Source organism: Saccostrea cucullata, unplaced genomic scaffold (genome assembly GCF_032062105.1).
Source record: "Saccostrea cucullata isolate Sc308-1 unplaced genomic scaffold, CSIRO_AGI_Scuc_v1 ctg1941, whole genome shotgun sequence".
NCBI lineage: Eukaryota > Metazoa > Mollusca > Bivalvia > Ostreida > Ostreidae > Saccostrea > Saccostrea cuccullata.
The window spans coordinates 67,224-88,980 of NW_026921497.1; the positions used below are offsets into that span (position 1 = coordinate 67,224).

Consider the following 21,757-nt stretch of genomic DNA (forward strand, 5'->3'; position numbering starts at 1 on the left):
ATCTAGAAATAGAGTATTATAATATAGAGTACATGACCCTCCAAAAATATTAGAGAGGGATGTATAATGAAGAAGTTAGCATCTCCCGCCATGTCCTCCTTCTCATATTTGAACAAACAGAAAATCGGAAGATATTCAGTGTGCATTGCCAGCTATTTTGATTTACATGTAAAAAATCATATAGCGTTCGTCAGATGGATAGCTTGTAACTCGACAAGGTCATTGTATCCGTCATAGAACTTTGAAAATGAGGTTTATAACGAGATTGTTTAAATCTTGTTAATCAACTTGTTTGCCAGTACCTTGCATCGTTGCAGATTTATTTCCTTGAAAAAATAAACATACAATGTACTTGGCAAAAATAAAGAAATTACACGGTATCAGCTGTTTCCAATTTATAAATACGTAGTAATGTAAAAAAAAAAAACTAACAATTTGAAAAGTGTGTACATGTAATTCAAATAAATGTTTGGTTTGTTTTGAATGCGTGATTTTTGAAGTTCATGTTATAATAGTGAAAATATAACATGTTTCAGAAGAAAATCATAACGAAATGTCTAAATTATAAAACTGGAACTATAAAATTTCTGGATTTGTAAAACATGCATTTATGTGCATCCATTAATAGACTGCATGCTACATGGAATAACTTCATAAATATAACGTGTAAAAAGCATGTTTTATCTTTTTAGACGTAGATTCCAGCAGTCATATTCCAAGATGGCGTTGTGTGGGGACGTCTCGAAATTTTTCATCATCGGATCTGTTCTTCAAACACTTGCATTGGTTCTTCATATCATAGGACTTGCTTCACCTTACTGGGTTTATTTTGAAGACGTTGAAGATGACTTTAAGAGAAAGTCGAATGCAGGGTTGTGGCTAGCTTGCGATATTATTAGTGATGGCAGTCAACATATCAACACTTGTACCTACACCAGTAGTAGTGAATTAGGTAAAAAAAATAATTTTGGTTAACTGGTTTGTGATAATAACAAGATACCTCTTATGCTCTCTGCATTTTGTTTAGATTGGTTTAAGGCAGTTCAAGCTTTTGCCTGCCTAGGGTTGATCTTCCTGCTGTTCGGCATTGTTGCACTGGCAGTGAAACGTTGTATGGACAAGGCGTCGATTCTTTATCTGTCTGCTGGGTTAACATTTGCAGGAGGTAAATAAATTTTACAAATTTTCATATATCAAATAGAAGAAACAGTTATTTAAATAAAAAAGTCAAATTACAAATTGAAACTTAACCCAGTAAACGAACATACGATATTTTCTTCTAATTTCAGTACATTTCTTTCTTTCAGCGGTGTGTATTTTGATAACCATTGCTGTTTATGCCGCCAAGATTACTGACCTCGGTATAAGTGGTTACCTTCATTTTGCCTTTGCTTTTTGCATCATTGCGATGATTCTTGCAATACCTGCTGGGATTTTCATAATTATTGAAGCCTCAAAAAAATAAAGGAGTTTAAATTCATTTAAGCCTACTAAAACCAATTTGATGTTATTTCATTCAAAAAGGGAAAACTCGATCATCACGAATACGGTACATGTTTATCTGGTACCTGGATTTTTTTAATGTATTCGCTCACAGGTGACTTTATTATGTAATGAAAACGCATTATCCAAGACAGTAATAACTTTTCTAAGCCATGAAAATATTATACAGTACACAAGCCCTGTGCTTGTGTTAGTAATTAAGATTACTTATGGATTTTTTTTTTCAGAATAAAAAAAACACATTTTAAGTTTGTTTTCTTAAGGCAGATATTATCCACAATGGTCAGGTAATAACATTTTTGTCAGATAACTGTATTTACAACATTAACAGAAATTAGGGCTCATCCCCTACAACATTTTAGGTGTCGTCCTAAACGGCAAGTAGCATGCTGAGTCGATCACAGTCGTACTACCTACACATTAACATATCATTTGATATACAACTATTAACTTTAAATTGCCTATATGAAAACATTATGAAATCAACATAAACATAAGAACAGTCAACATAATATTTTTACTACCAACTTGAAAGTGACGATATGGGCATTTGATGAATGTGTGTGTTTGAAAAATATACAAACAGGTTGCCTTTTGCCATATTCTAGGGATAGGAACCTTCAAGATGACTGCTGTGCCTAACCCCCCCCCCCCCCCAAAAAAAAAGATATATATGAAAAGATATTTTTTTAAAAAGACTCATAAGTTGACATTAAAAAGATGTTTGAGTTTCTGATTGACAATATCTATGTGGTTTTTGGAGACCAGGTATTCCAACAATCTATTGGAAATCCCATGGGTACCAATTGCGCTCCGTTATAAGCAGACCTATTTTTATATTCATATGAGGCTGAATTTGTGCAAAACCTTCAACTCGAGATTTAGATATATCGACGACGTATTGTCAATTAACAATGGTAATTTCCATTCCTACGTCGAAACGATATACCCTGGTGAGCTTGAGATTAAAGATACCACCGAGTCTGACACATCTGTTTCATACTTGGATGTTTTACTTGAAAAAGACTTTAATGGTAATGTAACAACCAGTCTATTTGATAATCGCAATGACTTTAACTTTTCTATCGTCAACTTCCCTTACTTATGCACCAATATACCTTCATCAACTGCATACGGAGTGTATATATCTCAGTTGATTCGATATGCAAGAACATGCTCTACGTATGAACAATTTCTAAAACGAGGTAAATTATATATAATTATTGATAAGCATGTGGATGAAACAAGAATATCAGCAGTCTCGTTTAAAGTCATTATTTTGTAAGTTCTATGGTCGATACAATAACCTTGCCAGCAGATACAATTCATTATCGAGTTAAATGCTGACTGACGCTTTTTCATACTAATTGTTAGTTCATTATTTATACACTGAATTGACGACGGATTTTTCCGTTATTTCCCGATCATGACAAGGAGCACACGGCGGGTGTGACCGGTCAGTAGGGGATGCTCACTCCTCCATGGCACCTGACCCCACCTCTGACGTTTCGGAGGTCCTTATTTGCTCTTCTCCTATTTTGTATTATTTTATGGACTTTAATATTGAATACTGTTCGTTATCTCCTTATCCTCCATTCTTCTGTTTTAAAGAGCAAGAGCCATCTTATGCATAAAATGGCCCTGAACTTATATCAATTAATTAACATTCACCCTCTTTCCAATTTCATATATCAAAATAATGTCGAGACTTGATACTTTCATTTCCTATAATAAAATTTCGTTTTTGAGAATCCAGATATTAGAAAACAGGCTTGAGAAATTGCAGTGTTCTTGAAATTAGCAGAAAACATGCGTATTCGACTACCTTTAGCAAAGAATTAAAATATGAGCACAGCCCACGATCCAAAAAATAAAACATGTTTTTTGATCTCCAGAAACAGAACTTTCATTGTGTATTTGTATATTTTGGATCAGAAGTTGTGCTCTATATAAAATATTGAAAAAAAATGCTTCAACTTTAGGTCATTTTCAAAGGAAATTACAGGATATGAGGAAAATGACGCATTTTATGATGTCATAATGCATTGGCTAGATGGGAAATTACGTCACGATTAATAGATACGTGGTCACCAACACTCCAAGTGATAAATACTGCATTTGCAACCTAAACTGAGTGGTTTTGATTTTTCAGAAATTCTCAGGGCCAAATAAGGCCCAACGTGCCTTTGTATATATATTTGTAAAAAAAAAAAATTATGAAAATAATTAAACTTGCGTGTTCTATTATTAATTCCTGCAATGTAGCAACTAAAATGATTTTTTGGGTTATTTGATACCAAAACGTGTGAAATATTTGAAGCAAATCTCTTTCCATATCAAGAGGCTTCATTATTTTGAAATCACCTCAAATCATATATACCTTGATCCATGTGGCTCAACTTGAATGCTTAGAAATCATTTTTAAAAAAAAAAAGATTTAAAATGTTGTTTGAACATTTCTGCTTTTCATTCTTTCCCCTACCAAACTATAAAAGAAAGATGGTAAACGTATGAACAAAATAATATAAACAAAAAATGAATATAAACAAAGGTTCATTCTCTATAAGGCCATTTTCCGGCCTACGATAAAATCACTTTTAAATGTGATTTTATATAACTGTAATCATTCTAGTTCATGATTTTGATGTTTGTTTCTCAACACCGATCATCTAAGTCACGTGATTTAGAGATAAAAATGGCTGTCAGTTAAAGAAAAATTGAGGGTAGGTCTATTTAAATCAGGTTTTTATGCATGTTTCTGAATGTAAATGATCAGAAATTGTTTATTTATGTCGGAAATACATCAGACCTAAGTAATAAATTCGAAAAAAATTTTCAATTTAAGGTTCATGGTATTTTTATGACAAGAATTCCGATGCATCCACATTTTGCATATTTTGGACGTAAATCTTTACGAAATTCACACTGAATGGTGCTGAAAAAAGTTTGATTTGCAATTTATTGAAAAGTTTTATATCATATATAATGATATTATAGTTGTATATCATTTCTATAGATGTGGTACTTATTTTACGCATAAAATAACCATGTTAGAAATGAGGTTTCTAAATTTCTATTGAACTCTAAAAGTTATTTTCAAATGTTGAAAGCACTGAATGGATTTTGATTAAGATTAAGTAAAACTGAAGTAGTAATTAAGAAAAGAAATTCAACATTTGCAAAAAATAAAGAATTAACAGCATAAGTATATCAATGCAAGTACATGTTAACTAACCATATACATGTAAAAAATCAATACATATAACTCAGAGCGGTTGCAATAAAATAATATACATCTCTAAGTAAAATGAAATAACGTCGTAAAATGGCTTTGCTTTTATTTAATTACTCGTATTGCACGATATATTCAATTAAAAATGCCATCTAAACTTTACATGTATAAAAGTTGAGGCCCCCCCTTCCCCCATCCCCGTGGCTAACGGCACAACATGAAATGGAGCAGAATTTTAACAGTTCCTTCAACTATGTATATCAGAAGTTTTCGTATATACTAGTATGCGGACTTGAGAGTTCTACAACATCCCAGGTACAAAATGGACCCTTAGGGTTTGATGCTCCTTTCCCACTCTTGAAACCTGTAGGTTAAATTCAGTCTCTTTCCCAGTGCAGAGTCAAATACTTGTTTAGCACGGATAGTGACAGTTCCATACCTTTAGTCTTTAGCATTTAAAGTAAACGTCATCGGTCTTTTGGATATTATCTTCTTTTTTTTTTAAAAAAAAAAAGGTCCCGTCCCGCATTGGGCGTTGGTTATGAATGCGACTATGCATTTATAAACACTTGATTTTAAGTGGATGATTTCTTTATCCGGTTGAAAAATCCTTAAATGGGGTAAAGCAACATTCCATTATATCGATCACATATAACATTCAGGAATCTCTCTCCTTTTTACCAGTTTATTTTTAAGACAGAACTAATGTTATCGTAACTTACTAGTATATCGATGATATCAAAGAAGTGTGATAAATAGATTGAGTCCTCTCAATATTAAGACCCAGTTAACAAATATGGATCACATGATACTCGTACGGAAGTGTCCATATAAACATTATGTGTATACCCATAGGAAAAAATTCTTTAACACAAATGATAAATGCATGTTACCGCATCAACAAAGATTGCTTTCATCATTTCTAGAACATATACTGTACTCATAAGTAAAAACAAAGAATAGGCTATATGGAGTACTCATAACGAAATTCAAAGAAGTTGCATATAAAGATATACTAAACTATCATTATAAATATATAAAAGATAACTCATATTCACACCTTATATTCTATAAAAAGTCTTTATTTCATAATTCTTATCAGACATTTTCGAGGAAACGTCTCCACTTGTAATTTCATGACATCCAGTCTTCTCAGTCCTTTGATTTTTAGATTTTTAAGTAAAAAGTTCACATTTTTCCTAGTAAATATGCATGAATGATATAAATCTTAGTAAATCAACAGAAAATTGTACTCTAACTAAAAGTTTATAAAAAGAAACAATCTACATAAGCTGATATACTTCATTGTGAGTAGTTAGCTTTTTCGGCAAATATCGTAAAAATGAAGTGAAATTTTTTTATTTAGGTGTCATAACCACCTTTAACCAAATTCATAATTTGGTAGTCACTTTTTATGTTTATAAGAAATTTACATGCAAATTTTGGTGTTGGTTAAAGGTGGTTATGACATGCGTAGGAGTTATCTAACACAGCCACCCTCTTGAGTTTTCCCATTACTCTAATGCTAATACGGACCGATAGTACCTTACTTTGTGACCCTATATCATTAAAAATACTATTGTATCATTAACCAACCAATATTTATCATAAAATTGGAACATAAGCCTAGTGATTCATGCAATTTTTAAGGGAAAAAATACTATCTGAAAATTTGAAGTCATTGTAGGCCGCAAAACGGCCTTATAGAGAATGATCCTTTGCTTACAGGAATTGCATGTCTCCAAATTTTATTCTACTACAAGAGTTAATGGTCAAAATGTAAACGTCCTGTTTTGCATATTTCAACACTAGCTGACTCTCTGTATTGAGTTTTCACAATAATAAAAAACTTATTTAAGAATTTCAAGTCATGAAGTGTAACAGCAAGACATCGGGTGTTTTATCTACTTTTTAAAAACGGTATATAAGAGAGCTGACACCCTGCCGTTACGAGTCCTACCGGTACTTGGTCACAATCCGTTTGACACTTTAATTAGACAAAGTACGAAGAGTTTCTGGAATTCACTTAGAAGACAGTTGCTGTTGTAGTTAGGGGTGCTTATGAAAAATTACTAATATTAAAATACTGTTTCAAATTCTAGTGTATGAAGGATAAGATATTAAATGTATAATGGTTGTATGCGTAATTTATTAAACCGGTCTGACAGAGTGTTTTTTTCTGATATTTTTATTTTGGAATACGGAAAAGATGTACCGGAAATCCCTCTGAATGTTATAGTATACCAAGCAGCGGTCAGTATTAAAAAACTTTCAAAGTTTTTGAAAAAAAGTAACTTTTTCATAATTTTTGTATAGCTTGTTTATTGGCAAGTTAACATAATTTCCCATATTCACATATCTCAAGAACATGAGTTCTGGGGCAAAGTTAACAATAGTACTGTTACATGTAAGTTTACACTCTCTAAGAATTTATTGCATCATGATTATTATCTTTAGAATACATACATTGTAGTAACTGTCTTAGGACATATATGTAAGAGATAAATGTTTTTTTAACATCCAGTATACTCTATAAGACTCTGTATGGTGCAGTTGGTTCGTATATCTACATTTTGATGAAAGCAAACAAGGCTATGTAATTATGAAATAAAATTCTAGCGAGAAAACAAATTGATTGTTTTATATCAAATGTTTAGAATTTACATCATCTTAACATTTTACAATTCCTACATGTATCTATTTTGTGTACGCCTTTAAAACATTATCCAATCTTTAAAAAGGAAACTCTCTCCAAAAATGGCTTTAAAACGTCATTTTTCCATATATTTCAAGGGCAAAGCGTAAAAAAAAGTACTAAAAACCACACCGCGATAAAACTACGTACAATGTAAGTAAACTGATAAAACTTATAGAAAGAGGCAATATGCTGTAAATTCTAAGAAACGTTATATCAATTTTTGACATATGTTTTGATGTAAGAACTCTTATGTAGTAAACCCGCGACCTACCTTAATTTGCTCCTATCACTCGATCGATCACTATTATTATTAAACTATAAAAGTAAGTATTTCTATTAAATATCTTACGAATAGGAAAAAATAATAATTCATTTTTACAAAAGAATCTACTAAGTTCTAATGGGTCATAAAAATAATATTACATTTGTGCTATATTTTAGTATATTGTGAACAATATTTCTAATAAGATAAGAATATATATTTATCTTTGATGGTTTTTATTTTTGTGAATGGACGTTCTGTGGTTTATATAATCATATTATCATTAAGTTTAAAAAAGGTTCAGTTTGTCCAATTCTTGGTCAATTTTTTGTTAACATTGTAAGTAAAGTATGAGCTGATATGCAGTGCTTTTTTTTTTTACTTGGATAGGCTACTGAACGCAATGAAATCTAAACTCTCTGATATGCTCTATGCTTCTATAAATCTATTTCTTAAAATTCTAGATTGGATGAGGGCTGTTCAATCATTTGCAGTTATTGGCGTTGTGTCACTTTTAGTCTGTGTAATTTTGTCTATTGAACCCCAATGCTGCTGTAAACAAAACACCCTGAAGTGCATCTTGTTGGTTGTAGGAGTTGCAGTTTTCGGAGGTACTGTAGACGTACTTTTTTCCACGGGGTCATAATTCCGCGGATTCTCAATTTTGGTTCAATCCGCTGGTAGAAAATTACGCGGATTTCTTAGATTGTCACTATATGCCTTACATTTACATTACGTACGCTTGGACAAATTTCCGCGGAAAATTTGTGTCCGCATACATAGCGTAAATTAATACCACACGGAAAAATGTATTCTACAGTATGTCAACTATGTCTTTTTAAAATCAAACCACTGTATTCAACTGAAAGTATTTAAAAAAATTGTCTGACGATAATTATATTGTACATGTATTCCAAAACCCAAATTATGAGCAAAAAAATCTAAAAATTAAACTGTTCCTAAATTAAAACTTGCAAGAAGGAAATTGGAGATCTTAGTTATAGTTATTTTACAATTGAAAAAAAAAAAATGTTTTTTATTCATGCACTTATTTATTTTTATTTTTCAGTGATCTCCCACCTTTTGTCTATTGCAATATTTTCCAGCGAAAAGGACGGATTAATTTAATTTATCCCTTGTTCCCCACTATTGTTGATGTCCCTGGCATACTCTCAAAACTTGACAGCGATTCCTTATATTTCCATTTCATTGTGAAATAAATTGTAGACTTAGACATTAAAACTGTAGACTAATAGATTTAAATTACACGAGGACTTGAATGCCAATTTCAATAGTCCTCGCACACTGACGTCAAACGCAAAGGCAGCCGCACGTGATTTACATGCATATTTGGCCTCCTTAGCGTCAGCCACAGAGACAGATGCGCACGAGATTTGCATGCGTATTAGGCCTCCTTAGCTGCTGACCTATCGACCTGCCTAATTTACATTCCGGCAGAATTATCAAGAAATAAATTCCCCCAACTTTCAAACAGTTATCACAGAGAAAAAAAAATTAGAAATGGAAATATAAAAGGATCACCACCTCAAAACTTCAGCTCTAGCTTTGCACTGGTTATTGCCGCAATGATTCTAGTGATAATTGCAGTAGTTTGCTTTTTTATTGACATAAAAGAAGAAAAAATAAAAAGTTAATTTTTTCAATTTTACGACGTGTTTGAGGGAGGGCTAGGTCACTCTGGGTCAAATAGCAACATTTGTAAATAATTGTCTGGTAATAAGACATCGTTTATTATGAGATCTAGCTAATTAGACTACTAGAAGTAAAATTAAATGCTGTATTCTACCATATTATCACATAGGTGTGTTAATATAGTAGAATACATAATTTAACTTGCTCTCAGTACCTCAGTTTGGAAACAAAAGTGGTACATAAATGATTACAAAACATTGGCCTCCCAGCCACAATATTTTTACATCACATATGTGTGTTGTAAAAATATTGTGGCTCGGAGACCACTGTTTTGTAATCTTTTATGCATCACTTTTGTTCCCAACTAGAGGTTCTGAGAGCAATTAGCTCACTAAATGATACCCCACCTCAGTTAAATAGGAAGTACACAATGTCATTATGTAACAAAGATTCTCTGAAAGTCTCATTTGTTTCATTCAGTGGTATAAAACGAGTTGCAGATAAGTACCCCAAAGCGTAACAGACGGACATCCCGATTACAATATACTCTACCGCTTTTAAAAAGGGGGTCTAGATTAAAAAGTTTGATGCATTTTACCGAATTACAACATCTATGTTTTGAAACAATATTGTGACTGGGAGACCACTGTTTTTGTTATCATTTATTGAACTGCCTTTCTGGTCAAGCTCTCTTCTTGATTCTGGAATTGTTTTATGGATATTTTTCGTCGTTTAAATAAATGAGTTTTTTTAAACTTAATGTTTTCTGTTACTAATTTTTGAGAAAAACAAAGCTGCTACGTTGCCATGACCTACCAGTAAGATTTAATCATAAATATTTATTAAGTGGTTTTATCATAACAAACTAAATCACATTAAAATTACGGAAGCTGTATTCGGGATATAATAATAAAATCATACAATACATGTAAGACCTTAAAATAAATAACTTGGTTTCAGGACGTCTGTATTTTATTTTAACAATATACATTTTTTTCACGGAAATATGCGTCGTTTTGTTGGACCCACTAACAATTTGGTTCAAGGGAACAACAAAACACATTTTGCCCGAGAACACAGTCAATAAATATTTTGTTATACCTTTTACTTTTTGTTTATTCTTAAAAAATGATGTAAGTTTCGTTTACCAGCACTGTAAATCTGTTGCACACAAACACATGTAAACTAAATGAAATAGCTGACCCCTACCATCATGTGACGTAAGCGGTCTCACATCTCATCGGCAGGTCCAACATGTCACTGTGCGGTGAAATATTTTTATATGCCAATTCAGTAAAACATTGGTAATATTGAACTTTTTAAATTAAAGAATTCATTTAAATAGGACATATTTTTTAAAAATATAACGATGCAAATAACGCATTTTTAACATCTACTGAATAAAGTATGATTTCTCTCATGCTGATTTTTTATTTGTCTCATAAATATCCCTCAGCAAGATTGCGTTTTCAGAAAATGGGACATATAAATTATTCTGAGAGATAACATTACTAACTGCACAAAGTGTAAATTTTGAACGATTCAATGTGTATTCAATCACTCAAGAATGTCCTTCTTCAAGTTATTTTATTCAAGCCCACAAATGATAAAATGCATAGATCGTATCTAGTCGATATCAGATCCTACTTTTTCTGAAATCTTTCCTGTGTATTTCCGCGAAGGTCACGTTTTTCGTCATAAAGTACTGTAATCGCAATTTTACATCAATTATAGAAAAACCACCTTTAACAACTTGAAATAAAAACGTTTAGTTCTAGACATCAAGTGCTTAACATATTGTATCTAAAGAACAACTTACATAAAAAATATAACAGCCTATTTTTTTTTTCATTTTTTAAATTAAATTTTGCAAAACTGGACCAGTATGAACATGATCAGATAAATGTATTTAGACTACTGTTTGATCCTCAGAAATTCAACTTGTTCTCATTTGTCTCACAAATATCTCTCAGTATGGTTCTTAATTTAGAGATAATTTTTCACAAAATAGGATATATTTATTATCATTATCGATGTAACATTCCTACCTAAACAAAGATAAATTAGAGTACCTGAGTGTGTTAATTTGGAAGCAATGTTTGTGTGTTCGAACATGTATGTAACCACACAAGACTGTCCTTATTAAAGTAAATTTATCCAAGCCCACAATTGACAAAATGCAAACAATCTGTACCATGTTCATATCCTATATTTTCTAAAAACACTCCTGGGTATTTCCGTAAAGTTCATGTTTCTTGTCTTAAACGACTGCAATAGCAATTATATACATGTAATAATTACACCAACTTATCGAAAAACACCTTTTAACAACTTGATGAAAACCGATAAAACAACATCTAGTTTTAAATATTTACTTCTGAAAAGATTGTTGCATAATTGAAAAATTAATATTATAGACCAATGTACACATTAATAGTGTGACATCGCATTTTTTCAAATTAACCATGAAAATTCAAATGAAGTTAGCAAAAACAGGATACTCTAAAGAAAAAATCAAATTTGAAAATAATAGATAAATAGCTCATATTATGCATGTTAATTCACTTTTCATTTTAACAAATCAAGGCTAGATATATTCTTTTGGATTTCATAAGGATAATAAAAGTGCAATAATTATTATTTATCAATATTTTAAATTATTGGAATAAGTCATTCAAAAGATATGACCAAAAGGAATCAAGTTATTTTAAAAATGACACTCATTTTGGACAAAAGCAAATATGAATATAAAATAGTCATATTTTATAACACCTACTGTACATTTTCCAGTTCAAATTTGATCAAAAACACATTTGAGAAAAAAAATCATAGATATCCAGGCTTTTGAAGAAATTGAACAATTTTTATATATGTATAAGGTACTTTAGTTTCTTCTATATTTTCTTCAAACAATTTACAATGCATAGTGAATAAAGAATTTACTTTCATTGCAGAACACTTCTAATTTCATACTATGTTAATAAACATTAGTATCTATGGTAAGATGAAAAGAACCTCAATTTCTTATAATTTTAACTTTGAAATACTTTTATAGGATAAGAATTTCGACTTTTTATAAGACCTTTCTGAGAACTTCAAAGAGCCTTGAAGCACAGTGAGAGGTATAAAATGAAAATTGTTGTATGAAAAGATTAGATTATCAAGCTTGATTCTGAGACTTTTTCATTTGAATGCACATATGTACGATATTTGGCGGAAATTGATTTTTGAAGAAGATAGCGTTGATTTGATTTAGCGTATTTCTTCATATTCTTATTTATGTGTATATGTGCAAGACATTTAGCTTTGTACTTGATTTAGCGGTTGCTGCGTTCCGCCAAAGCCGCGAAAAAGAATACGCAGCCAAATATAATACATTTACAATAACTACATGTACATGTACCGGCGTAAATAATAAATAAGGTGAGTTGTAAATTTCACATTTATCTTCTCCATGTGAACTAATGTAATCGTTGCTTTAGTAAACATTACATGTACTTCTTACTTCAAGAAGATAAATGACTTTTGGTCAAATTTTGCATGTATAGAATTTCTCCTGGATATCCCAAGTGTCTCTTTGTAATATATTGTACTACTCCAGCATCTTTTTAAGAACTTTCAGAAAAAGGTAAGAAATTAATTACTACGTATTTAATTCAAGAAAGAAAAAAAAATGAATATCAATTTTGTATGGATTTTCAAGAACTCGAGTGTACTGAAGCAATGCTAATGTAATGTAAAGCTTATTAAACAAAATCATAAACAATACAGATAGTTAAAGATGACAAAACACACATTCCTAGAGTTCCAGAGGTGGTATCAGGTGCCTAGGAGGAAAAAGCATTCCCTACTGAACAGTCACATCGGCCTCATTCTTATTTTCAATAGAATTAATAGATGACTGGCAAATATGGTTCCAAGTTTTCTCCTCATGATGAAACTGGTACGTATTATAATTGCAAAATCAAGTCTCACCTCTTGCGTTTGAAATTATGTGTTTTTATACAATTAAATATTTATAATCTTAATTTACCCTTTGTTTATTATCAAATAGAATAGACCAGATACAATGTAACATGTAAAGCTGAAATATTTTCAGAGTGGGGAGGCACTCCCTCCCCCCTGCATCCCGCCAAATGTCAATAAATCTATTAGTCAGCACACCTCCCATGATGGGCCCTCAGGGGTCAAAGAATATGATACAAGAAAACCCCCAGAGATAGTTATTATATTTGATAGATTGTCAGTGTATATATTTTATAACAATTTTGAGCCAAAAAGAATAATAATGTTTAAATTTTACAAAAGTGACCAAATAGACAACAACATGTTTATAAACCTCCTTTGGTGCCCCATGCCCTAAAACTTTCCCTCCAATTCCAGCCATAGTTCTTATAGCAAAATGGATGAAAATGATGACAAATATGTGTAATGTCTTTGAGAGTGAATCCTGAACAAAGGGAAACAATTATTCAGTTTATATATCTTAATGAATGGAAATTAGATGAAAAGTTATGCGAAGGTGATACTATTTGAGAGGACATTCCGTATCCCACAGAATGAAAATTGTGATGAATGTCAACAGTGTTTGTGCAAACCCTGCATAACAGATGAGAAAAAAAACACGGATGCGATGGCCCTCTGAAGCAGTGTTACCGGACAGAAGAAACAGCTCCTCCTGGAAGCAAATATATAAGTTTTTTTGGACAATGCTCTTTCACAGAGAAGTTTTTCTTGATGCCCGATACAAAGAAAGAAAACTTATCGCGCTGCAGTCACACCCTCGATTGAAAAATGTTGCAAGCCAGCGAAGGGACAGTAACAGACTTTCTACCAGAATGTGTTGTTGATCTTGTGAGATTTTGGTATCCCAATCCAAAGGATATCCTATACATGGGACACGATGACAGTGAATGTCATGTTGAACAGTTTAAATACACATGTGAATTAATGAAATTTATGTTTTCGTGATAATTACATTTGTTTGCAATTTCGTATATAAGTCTTATCTATTGACTTGAGTGCTTATGTGCTAATTACTTGTACTCTGCGCTGTGAACAGCGGTCAGTTGATAACAGCCTGAAACAGCAGGATGCACTTTTATCTGTTCTTGTTTACATACAGTGTGTTCTTTATCTCTTCATCAAATGAAAGGAATTAATGGACTTTTCTTTCTCTTTGCTGATATAGGAGAATTAGGCATAATCATATATTTAGAAGCCAATTTGAATGCGTCCATGGAGATAAGAGCTTCCGGTGTAAATATACAAACAGAGCTTTGCTAGCTGTCAATCAAAACAGGCAGATTTTGAAAATCAGTGTCACTTCAGAATTTCAATTGATAAATTCTCCCGTTTTAGAAACATTTGAAATATATTCTATGCATTTTCTTATGCAGAAAACTAAACTTTATTTACATAACAACTATCTCAAAATGGTAATTGGTGCTATTAGTATGAATTCAAAAATATATCCCCTGAAGTGAAGGGTGGCAAGAAAATTGAAATTTCCACCATTTTCCTCATTGGCTGCTATTTATGCCCTCATATAGTCCGTCATAAATCTTGCTTCTTTGTAGCTTTTTGAGCAGTTTTTTCGTTGAATGTTAAAACATTAACATTGTTGAATTTAAAAATGTCATAAAAATTGAATTTTAATAAATAATTTTGAATTAAGGGGTTCTGCGTGAACTCTTCTAAAAAGCTGACAAGTGACATATACCTTAAACGTTAGATAAGAATGCTAGAAAATACGGAAAAATAAAATTATTTCGCCTCTAAATTTACCCCGTGTTGCTTTTTCCTTTCAGTATATATTTCTAGTAATTTCTCTTGGCATGCATATATAATATTTTGGTAAGTTGTGATTTTGTGTTTAATATACACGTACCTCTTATTGTGTCGGCAATTGGTTATAGCTATCAAACTTCTACGATATATGTTTGTAAGTTTAGATCTTGTACATTTTGCTAATGCGTTTGACTTACTTAGTCTTAACAGGTGTTTTGCTTGTCAAATTTTGGCGTTTGTAAATACTAGCTTGAAATGTATCAGTTATTTTCACTTTATGTTTCACTTTTGTATTAAACCTTTAAAGAAGTTTTACAGTTTGTTCATACAATCAAAGAGTTTTTCTCCACTCAACTCGCGGTGGCCATCCAATTTTAGCAGGATTTTCCAAATGATATAAGACATAAGCTCTCGATGTATGCAAAAATGTACGTAGCCTATATTGTTGAATATTTCCATTTCTGATTTTTTACTCTGTGATAACTGTTTGAAAGTTGAGGGGAATTTATTTCTTGATAATTCTGCCGGAATGTAAATTAGGCAGGTCGATAGGTCAGCAGCTAAGGAGATCTAATATGCATGCAACTTTCGTGCGCATCTGTCTCTGTGTCTGACGCTAAGGAGGCCAAATATGCATGTAAATCTCGTGCGGCTGCCTTTGTGTTTGTCGTCAGTGTGCGAGGACTATTGAAATTGGCATGGAAGTCCTTGTGTAATTTAAATCTATTAGTCTACATTTTAAATGTCTAAGCCTACAATTTTATTTCACAATGAAATGGAAATATAAGGAATCACTGTCTAGTTTGGAGAGTATGCCAGGGACATCAACGATAGTGGGAAACATGGGATAATTTAAGCATAACGGGCTTCGCCCGTTAAGCAAATTATCCCATGTTTCCCACTATTGTTGATGCCCTGGCATACTCTCCAAACTATACAGTGATTTCTTAAACAATTACTTGCAAAGTCCGACAGAAAAAAGGGTTATAGGGTTTTCAAAACTATATGTCAGTGTGTTTGTGTGATTTATTATGTATTAAACAGGTCTGGACGATTTCTAAATTAGGATGTCAAGAGTGATAACCGTGAACTGCTTTAAATACACAGAATAAACAAGGTGCTAGTCCTTCTGACCAATCAGATAACATAGCATTTAGACAAACCCGTGAAAAAATGAATAAAACACGTGGTTTTAACGTTTTTGCTCAAAAGATTTTTTTAGAACAAACTCTTTGTAAAATTTATGCATATTTAAGAAGAATATAATATTTATGACAATTCGACCGTGAACAAACACGACTCTTAAGCTTAGAATTCGTTTTAAGTGTTATTAAAAATCTGTCACTATAGGAGATAGGAATCCCAAAAGTTAATCTAACGTTACAAAGATATGAATACGGAAATTTTACATTTTTTTAGCCTGACATAAACATCTTATTAAATGGATGCTTGTCTTAATTTTTTCTGAGTTGTTTATTACAATCGGCCATATGCAGTTTCTCATATGCGAGGTAAGATATTGGTATAAGTCGCATTCATGTATGATTATTATCTTTCCTCCACGTTTACGTCTTTCCTTATGGGTGCCGTAAGGCTGCATAGCTTAATAAACATTCGGCGCTCATGAAACCTATGGAACGCCACAGCTGCCTTAAGGTCAATTTTTGATGATATGCAGTTGTTAAATCATTATATGATGTGGTTAAAACATTATATGATGTGGTTATATCATTATATGATGTTGTTAAATCATTATATGATGTGGCTTTATTATTATATGATGTTGTTAAATCATTATATGATGTTGTTAAAACATTATATGATGTAGTAAAATCATTATATGATGTGGTAAAATTATTATATGATGTGGAAAAATCTTTATATGATGTGGCTATATCATTATATGATGTTGTTAGAACATTATATGATGTGGTTAAGTGATTATGTGCGCTTGTGTATTCCTTATATGATGTGGCTATGTCATTATATGATGTTGTGAAATCATTATATGCAGTGGTTACATCATTATATGCAGTGGTTACATCATTATATGATGTGGTTTTCTCATTATATGATGTGGCTACATCATTATATGGTGTGGTCACATCATTATATGATGTTGTATTTTGATATGATGTTGTTGTATGAGTCATTACCACTGAGGGCAGTAAAATGAAATGGAATGTGCCTGTAACCCAATACGACATCTAAAATTGTCTTTGGAATGTAGGCCAATTTACCCCTCAACTCTCAGATCTCAGAAATCAGCCAGTAGGATATTGTAATTTCAATTCTTCTAATACAGAATCAATGCTGGACATACTTGGAGTAGACATTTTACTAAATTAAAAATGTGAAATAAAACCCAAGTTTGCTGAGTTTGGGAGATAGCTTTGTTTTAAACGGCATTAGATAACTTATGGACTGGAGGTTCAACAAGTAGCGCTAAACTTATCTTTCAGCAAAATTGGAAGTACGATTTCTTGTTTTCATTTAAGAATTTCATTTTTATATGATTTTGATGTTAGACTTCAAAATCTATCTGACCAATGGGGCATAATACATAAACCATTCAAAATCTGATTCAACTCCAGACTCCATTCTTAAAACCCCTTCCTTGTCTCTAGCCGTTGCATTACATATTGCCATTACATAAATGTCAACATGTTAACCCAGTATTAGGAGACTCAGAGATCGGGCTAAATTGGCTTTCACCAAGATAAGGTTACAGGTGCATCTCAATCTCCAGTAACTCCTGGGGAACTCATTAATTTAAAATGAAACAGATGTACAATGTATTTCAAAAACTTATTAAATTAACAAAATGATCAATTGGAATTTTTGGGATATTTTATACTTTGTTTATGCAGACAATATCACACAAATGAGCAAATTTAAAATAAGCATGCGATCAAGTCTGTATGTAACTTTTTTATCAACCTATGCTATAAATCTATTCTTACGAATATGGGAAGCAGGAATTATTAAGTGATATTTAGAGAACAGTTTACGAGTAATAACTTAATTTATCGTACATCCACATTAGGGCGGGACGAGTTGCGCAGCAACGAGTCTCGGCCAATGTGGATGTACGATAAATTAAGTTATTACGAGTAACTGTTCTATAAATAACTTGTATCATGGATAACTCCGCCTACATTCCTTATATAGCGTTAGTGCAGCGGAAACAAGTTAATATCTAGAAAAGTCTAGAATTTTCTTGATAAACTCCGCCCACCGTCACAAAGCATTGTGGTATAGCGCAACTCGTGTGCAGACGACATTTCCAGTATAACAGCGAGAGAAAATGGACGACAAAATCGGCACCATCAATTTTGATGAGATTGACTTTTTAGCAATAACCGAGGATGATTTCACTCTATCACAGATATGTGATGCCATTGAAAAAGAAGAGGAACTCATTGATGGTATGAACCACTTTGACATTAACCCGACAGGCGCGAATGCACTGGACCTCGATCTGTTTGGGGATTTTAATTTGGACGGCATGGACGGAGGTGCCACCGATAGATTCAGTGAAACGAACAGCGATGAGTCGACCAAGCGTTTCGGGGGAATTTCTGATTACGAAATTGAGAAGCTGATTTCTAGTCAAGAAAATCAAAATACAAACAGAAATACTCGTTGGGCATTTGGGGTTTTCGAAAAGTGGCGCCAAGAAAAAAGCAAAAATCTGCCTTTTGAACTTGCAGTACCGGAACTTCTACACATGGATGTTTCTACTATGAGTTATTCATTGACACATTTTGTATGCGACGCACGGAAGAAGGACGGAAGTGAATACCCACCTAAGTCGGTCTACTATCTAGTTTGTGGACTGTTAAGGTATTTACGAGACAACAAGAGACATGACATTAATTTCTTTTCAGACTTGAAATTTGCAGAGTTTAGAAAAACGCTGGATGCTCAAATGAAATCCCTCTTGTCTAAAGGACTGGGAACTAAAGTCAAACAGGCAGATCCAATAACTCAAGAAGACGAAGAACTGCTTTGGGAAAGAGAAGTACTGGGAAACAAGTCCGCGGAAACGCTACAGTATACAGTGTTTTTTTACATGTGTAAATTATTCGGGTTGCGGGGATTTGATGAGCATAGAGACTTGACATGTGCAAACGTCACGATTGGTGAGGATGGGCGAGGTAAATACATCCACTTTTGCGGCGGTTCAAACAAGACTTTTAAGGGAGGACTTGCCCATCTATCTCTGCAAAGTAAAGACATTCGGCACTATTGTCAACCAGGTACGGTATTTTTCCTTTAGATTGATTTTGTTTACATTACTACAAACTAAATTGATGAATATAAATTTATTTTTGTTATTTTGTTTTAAGGAGATCGATGCATAGCCGACTATTTTCATCAGTACCTTGATGCACTTGGAAACGAGGGAGAGTTTTACAGACGTCCACTTGCAGGGAACCCTATTCGATATGGTGCACAAGTTGTTGGTGTTAATAAGATTAAAACCTTCATGAAAATCATCTGCAAAAAGGGGGGTCTCGTTGGAAACTTTACTAACCACAGTGGAAAGCGCACCTGTGCTAGCCAGTTGTACAGCACTGGAATGGATGAACAGGCGATCATGGAGCGAACCGGACATAGGTCGGAGCGAGCAGTGCGGAAGTACAAACGATCATGTCCAGAGGTAGCAGAGAATGTCAGTAAAATACTTGATCCACCCGCGCCGAAAGCAATGAAAATGGAAACACCGTATGACGAAAATGATAACCAAGAACCTATGTGTGCTGAAAATACGCTGGAAAAAGTCTGTGAGAGTTTGCAGTCTATGGCCTCTAGCAGCAATTCGTCTAAACAAATCGACAACAGGGCAATGGCGGATTTGACCAACAAGTTTCAGTTTGAAAACTGTAAAATTTCGTTCAATTTTTGAGACAAACGCTTGTGACATGGCTTAATGCAGAAAAATTTAAAAATTTGGTTTAAATCATACATGACAGTACATGTGTCAACCTTTTTTTTTTTGTTGGTTTGTGAAAAAGAAATTAAAATGTTTTTTAGCACTTTGTCTTTATTTTAAAAGTGTGCAATAACAAGTTATCGCATTGGAAGTTAACGCATACTTAAGCTCCACCCCCTTTCATTTTAACTGGATTTAACATTTAGGCAACTTCAAAGGGAAAATACCGCATCCATGATACAAAGCTCATTAGCAGGCCTAGAAGGGACTCAATGACAGATAAGGGTTAGCGAGATCTGAGAGTGGAGGGGTAAATTGGCCTACATTCCAAAGACAATTTTAAATGTCGTATTGGGTTACAGGCACATTCCATTTCATTTTACTGCCCTCAGTGGTAATGACTCATACAACAACATCATATAAAAATACAACATCATATAATGATGTGACCACACCATATAATGATGTAGCCACATCATATAATGAGAAAACCACATCATATAATGATGTAACCACTGCATATAATGATGTAACCACTGCATATAATGATATAGCCACATCATATAAGGAATACACAAGCGCACATAATCACTTAACCACATCATATAATGTTCTAACAACATCATATAATGATATAGCCACATCATATAAAGATTTTTACACATCATATAATAATTTTACAACATCATATAATGATTTAACAACATCATATAATGATATAGCCACATCATATAATGATTTAACCACATCATATAATATTTTAACCACATCATATAATGTTTTAACAACATCATATAATGATATAGGCACATCATATAATGATTTAACCACATCATATAATGTTTTAGCAACATCATATAATGATTTAACCACATCATATAATGTTTTAACAACATCATATAATGATATAACCACATCATATAATGATTTAACAACTGCATATCATCAAAAATTGACCTTAAGGCAGCTGTGGCGTTCCATAGAAACCCGTGATATTTAAAAACTATGTGTAGTCCATACATAAACACTTACAAGTGTCAAGTGGATCTATGGAACGCCACAGCTGCCTTAAGGTCAATTTTTGATGATATGCAGTTGTTAAATCATTATATGATGTGGTTAAAACATTATATGATGTGGTTATATCATTATATGATGTTGTTAAATCATTATATGATGTTGTTAAATCATTATATGATGTGGCTTTATTATTATATGATGTTGTTAAATCATTATATGATGTTGTTAAAACATTATATGATGTAGTAAAATCATTATATGATGTGGTAAAATTATTATATGATGTGGAAAAATCTTTATATGATGTGGCTATATCATTATATGATGTTGTTAGAACATTATATGATGTGGTTAAGTGATTATGTGCGCTTGTGTGATTCCATTATATGATGTTGTGAAATCATTATATGCAGTGGTTACATCATTATATGCAGTGGTTACATCATTATATGATGTGGTTTTCTCATTATATGATGTTGCTACATCATTATATGGTGTGGTCACATCATTATATGATGTTGTATTTTGATATGATGTTGTTGTATGAGTCATTACCACTGAGGGCAGTAAAATGAAATGGAATGTGCCTGTAACCCAATACGACATTTAAAATTGTCTTTGGAATGTAGGCCAATTTACCCCTCAACTCTCAGATCTCAG

At 32.6% G+C, this 21,757-nt stretch overlaps 3 protein-coding genes across 4 annotated transcripts in view; all 3 read left to right on the forward strand.

Annotated features, from left to right (window-relative positions):
- The window catches only part of LOC134260144 (uncharacterized), a 93,673-nt gene that overhangs the window by 25,475 nt on the left and 46,441 nt on the right, over positions 1-21,757 (forward strand). The window lies entirely within an intron of this gene.
- Positions 479-1,681, forward strand: LOC134260141 (uncharacterized). Its single transcript, XM_062742724.1, has 3 exons — positions 479-952; positions 1,028-1,165; positions 1,308-1,681. The coding sequence occupies exons 1-3, from the start codon at positions 676-678 to the stop codon at positions 1,463-1,465; spliced, it is 573 nt and encodes a 190-aa protein (XP_062598708.1). The 5' UTR covers positions 479-675; the 3' UTR covers positions 1,466-1,681.
- Positions 18,309-20,111, forward strand: LOC134260142 (zinc finger MYM-type protein 3-like). The gene is made up of 2 exons (XM_062742726.1): positions 18,309-19,400; positions 19,491-20,111. The coding sequence occupies exons 1-2, from the start codon at positions 18,446-18,448 to the stop codon at positions 20,048-20,050; spliced, it is 1,515 nt and encodes a 504-aa protein (XP_062598710.1). The 5' UTR covers positions 18,309-18,445; the 3' UTR covers positions 20,051-20,111.

Excerpts from the sequence above, each read along its gene's own strand:
- LOC134260141 (XM_062742724.1), top strand. The coding sequence starts at position 676 with ATGTTTTATCTTTTTAGACGTAGATTCCAGCAGTCATATTCCAAGATG. Across the intron at positions 953-1,027 it reads CACCAGTAGTAGTGAATTAG|ATTGGTTTAAGGCAGTTCAA; the intron begins GTAAAAAAAATA and ends CATTTTGTTTAG. Across the intron at positions 1,166-1,307 it reads TGGGTTAACATTTGCAGGAG|CGGTGTGTATTTTGATAACC; the intron begins GTAAATAAATTT and ends TCTTTCTTTCAG.
- LOC134260142 (XM_062742726.1), top strand. The coding sequence starts at position 18,446 with ATGGACGACAAAATCGGCACCATCAATTTTGATGAGATTGACTTTTTA. Across the intron at positions 19,401-19,490 it reads TCGGCACTATTGTCAACCAG|GAGATCGATGCATAGCCGAC; the intron begins GTACGGTATTTT and ends TTTTGTTTTAAG.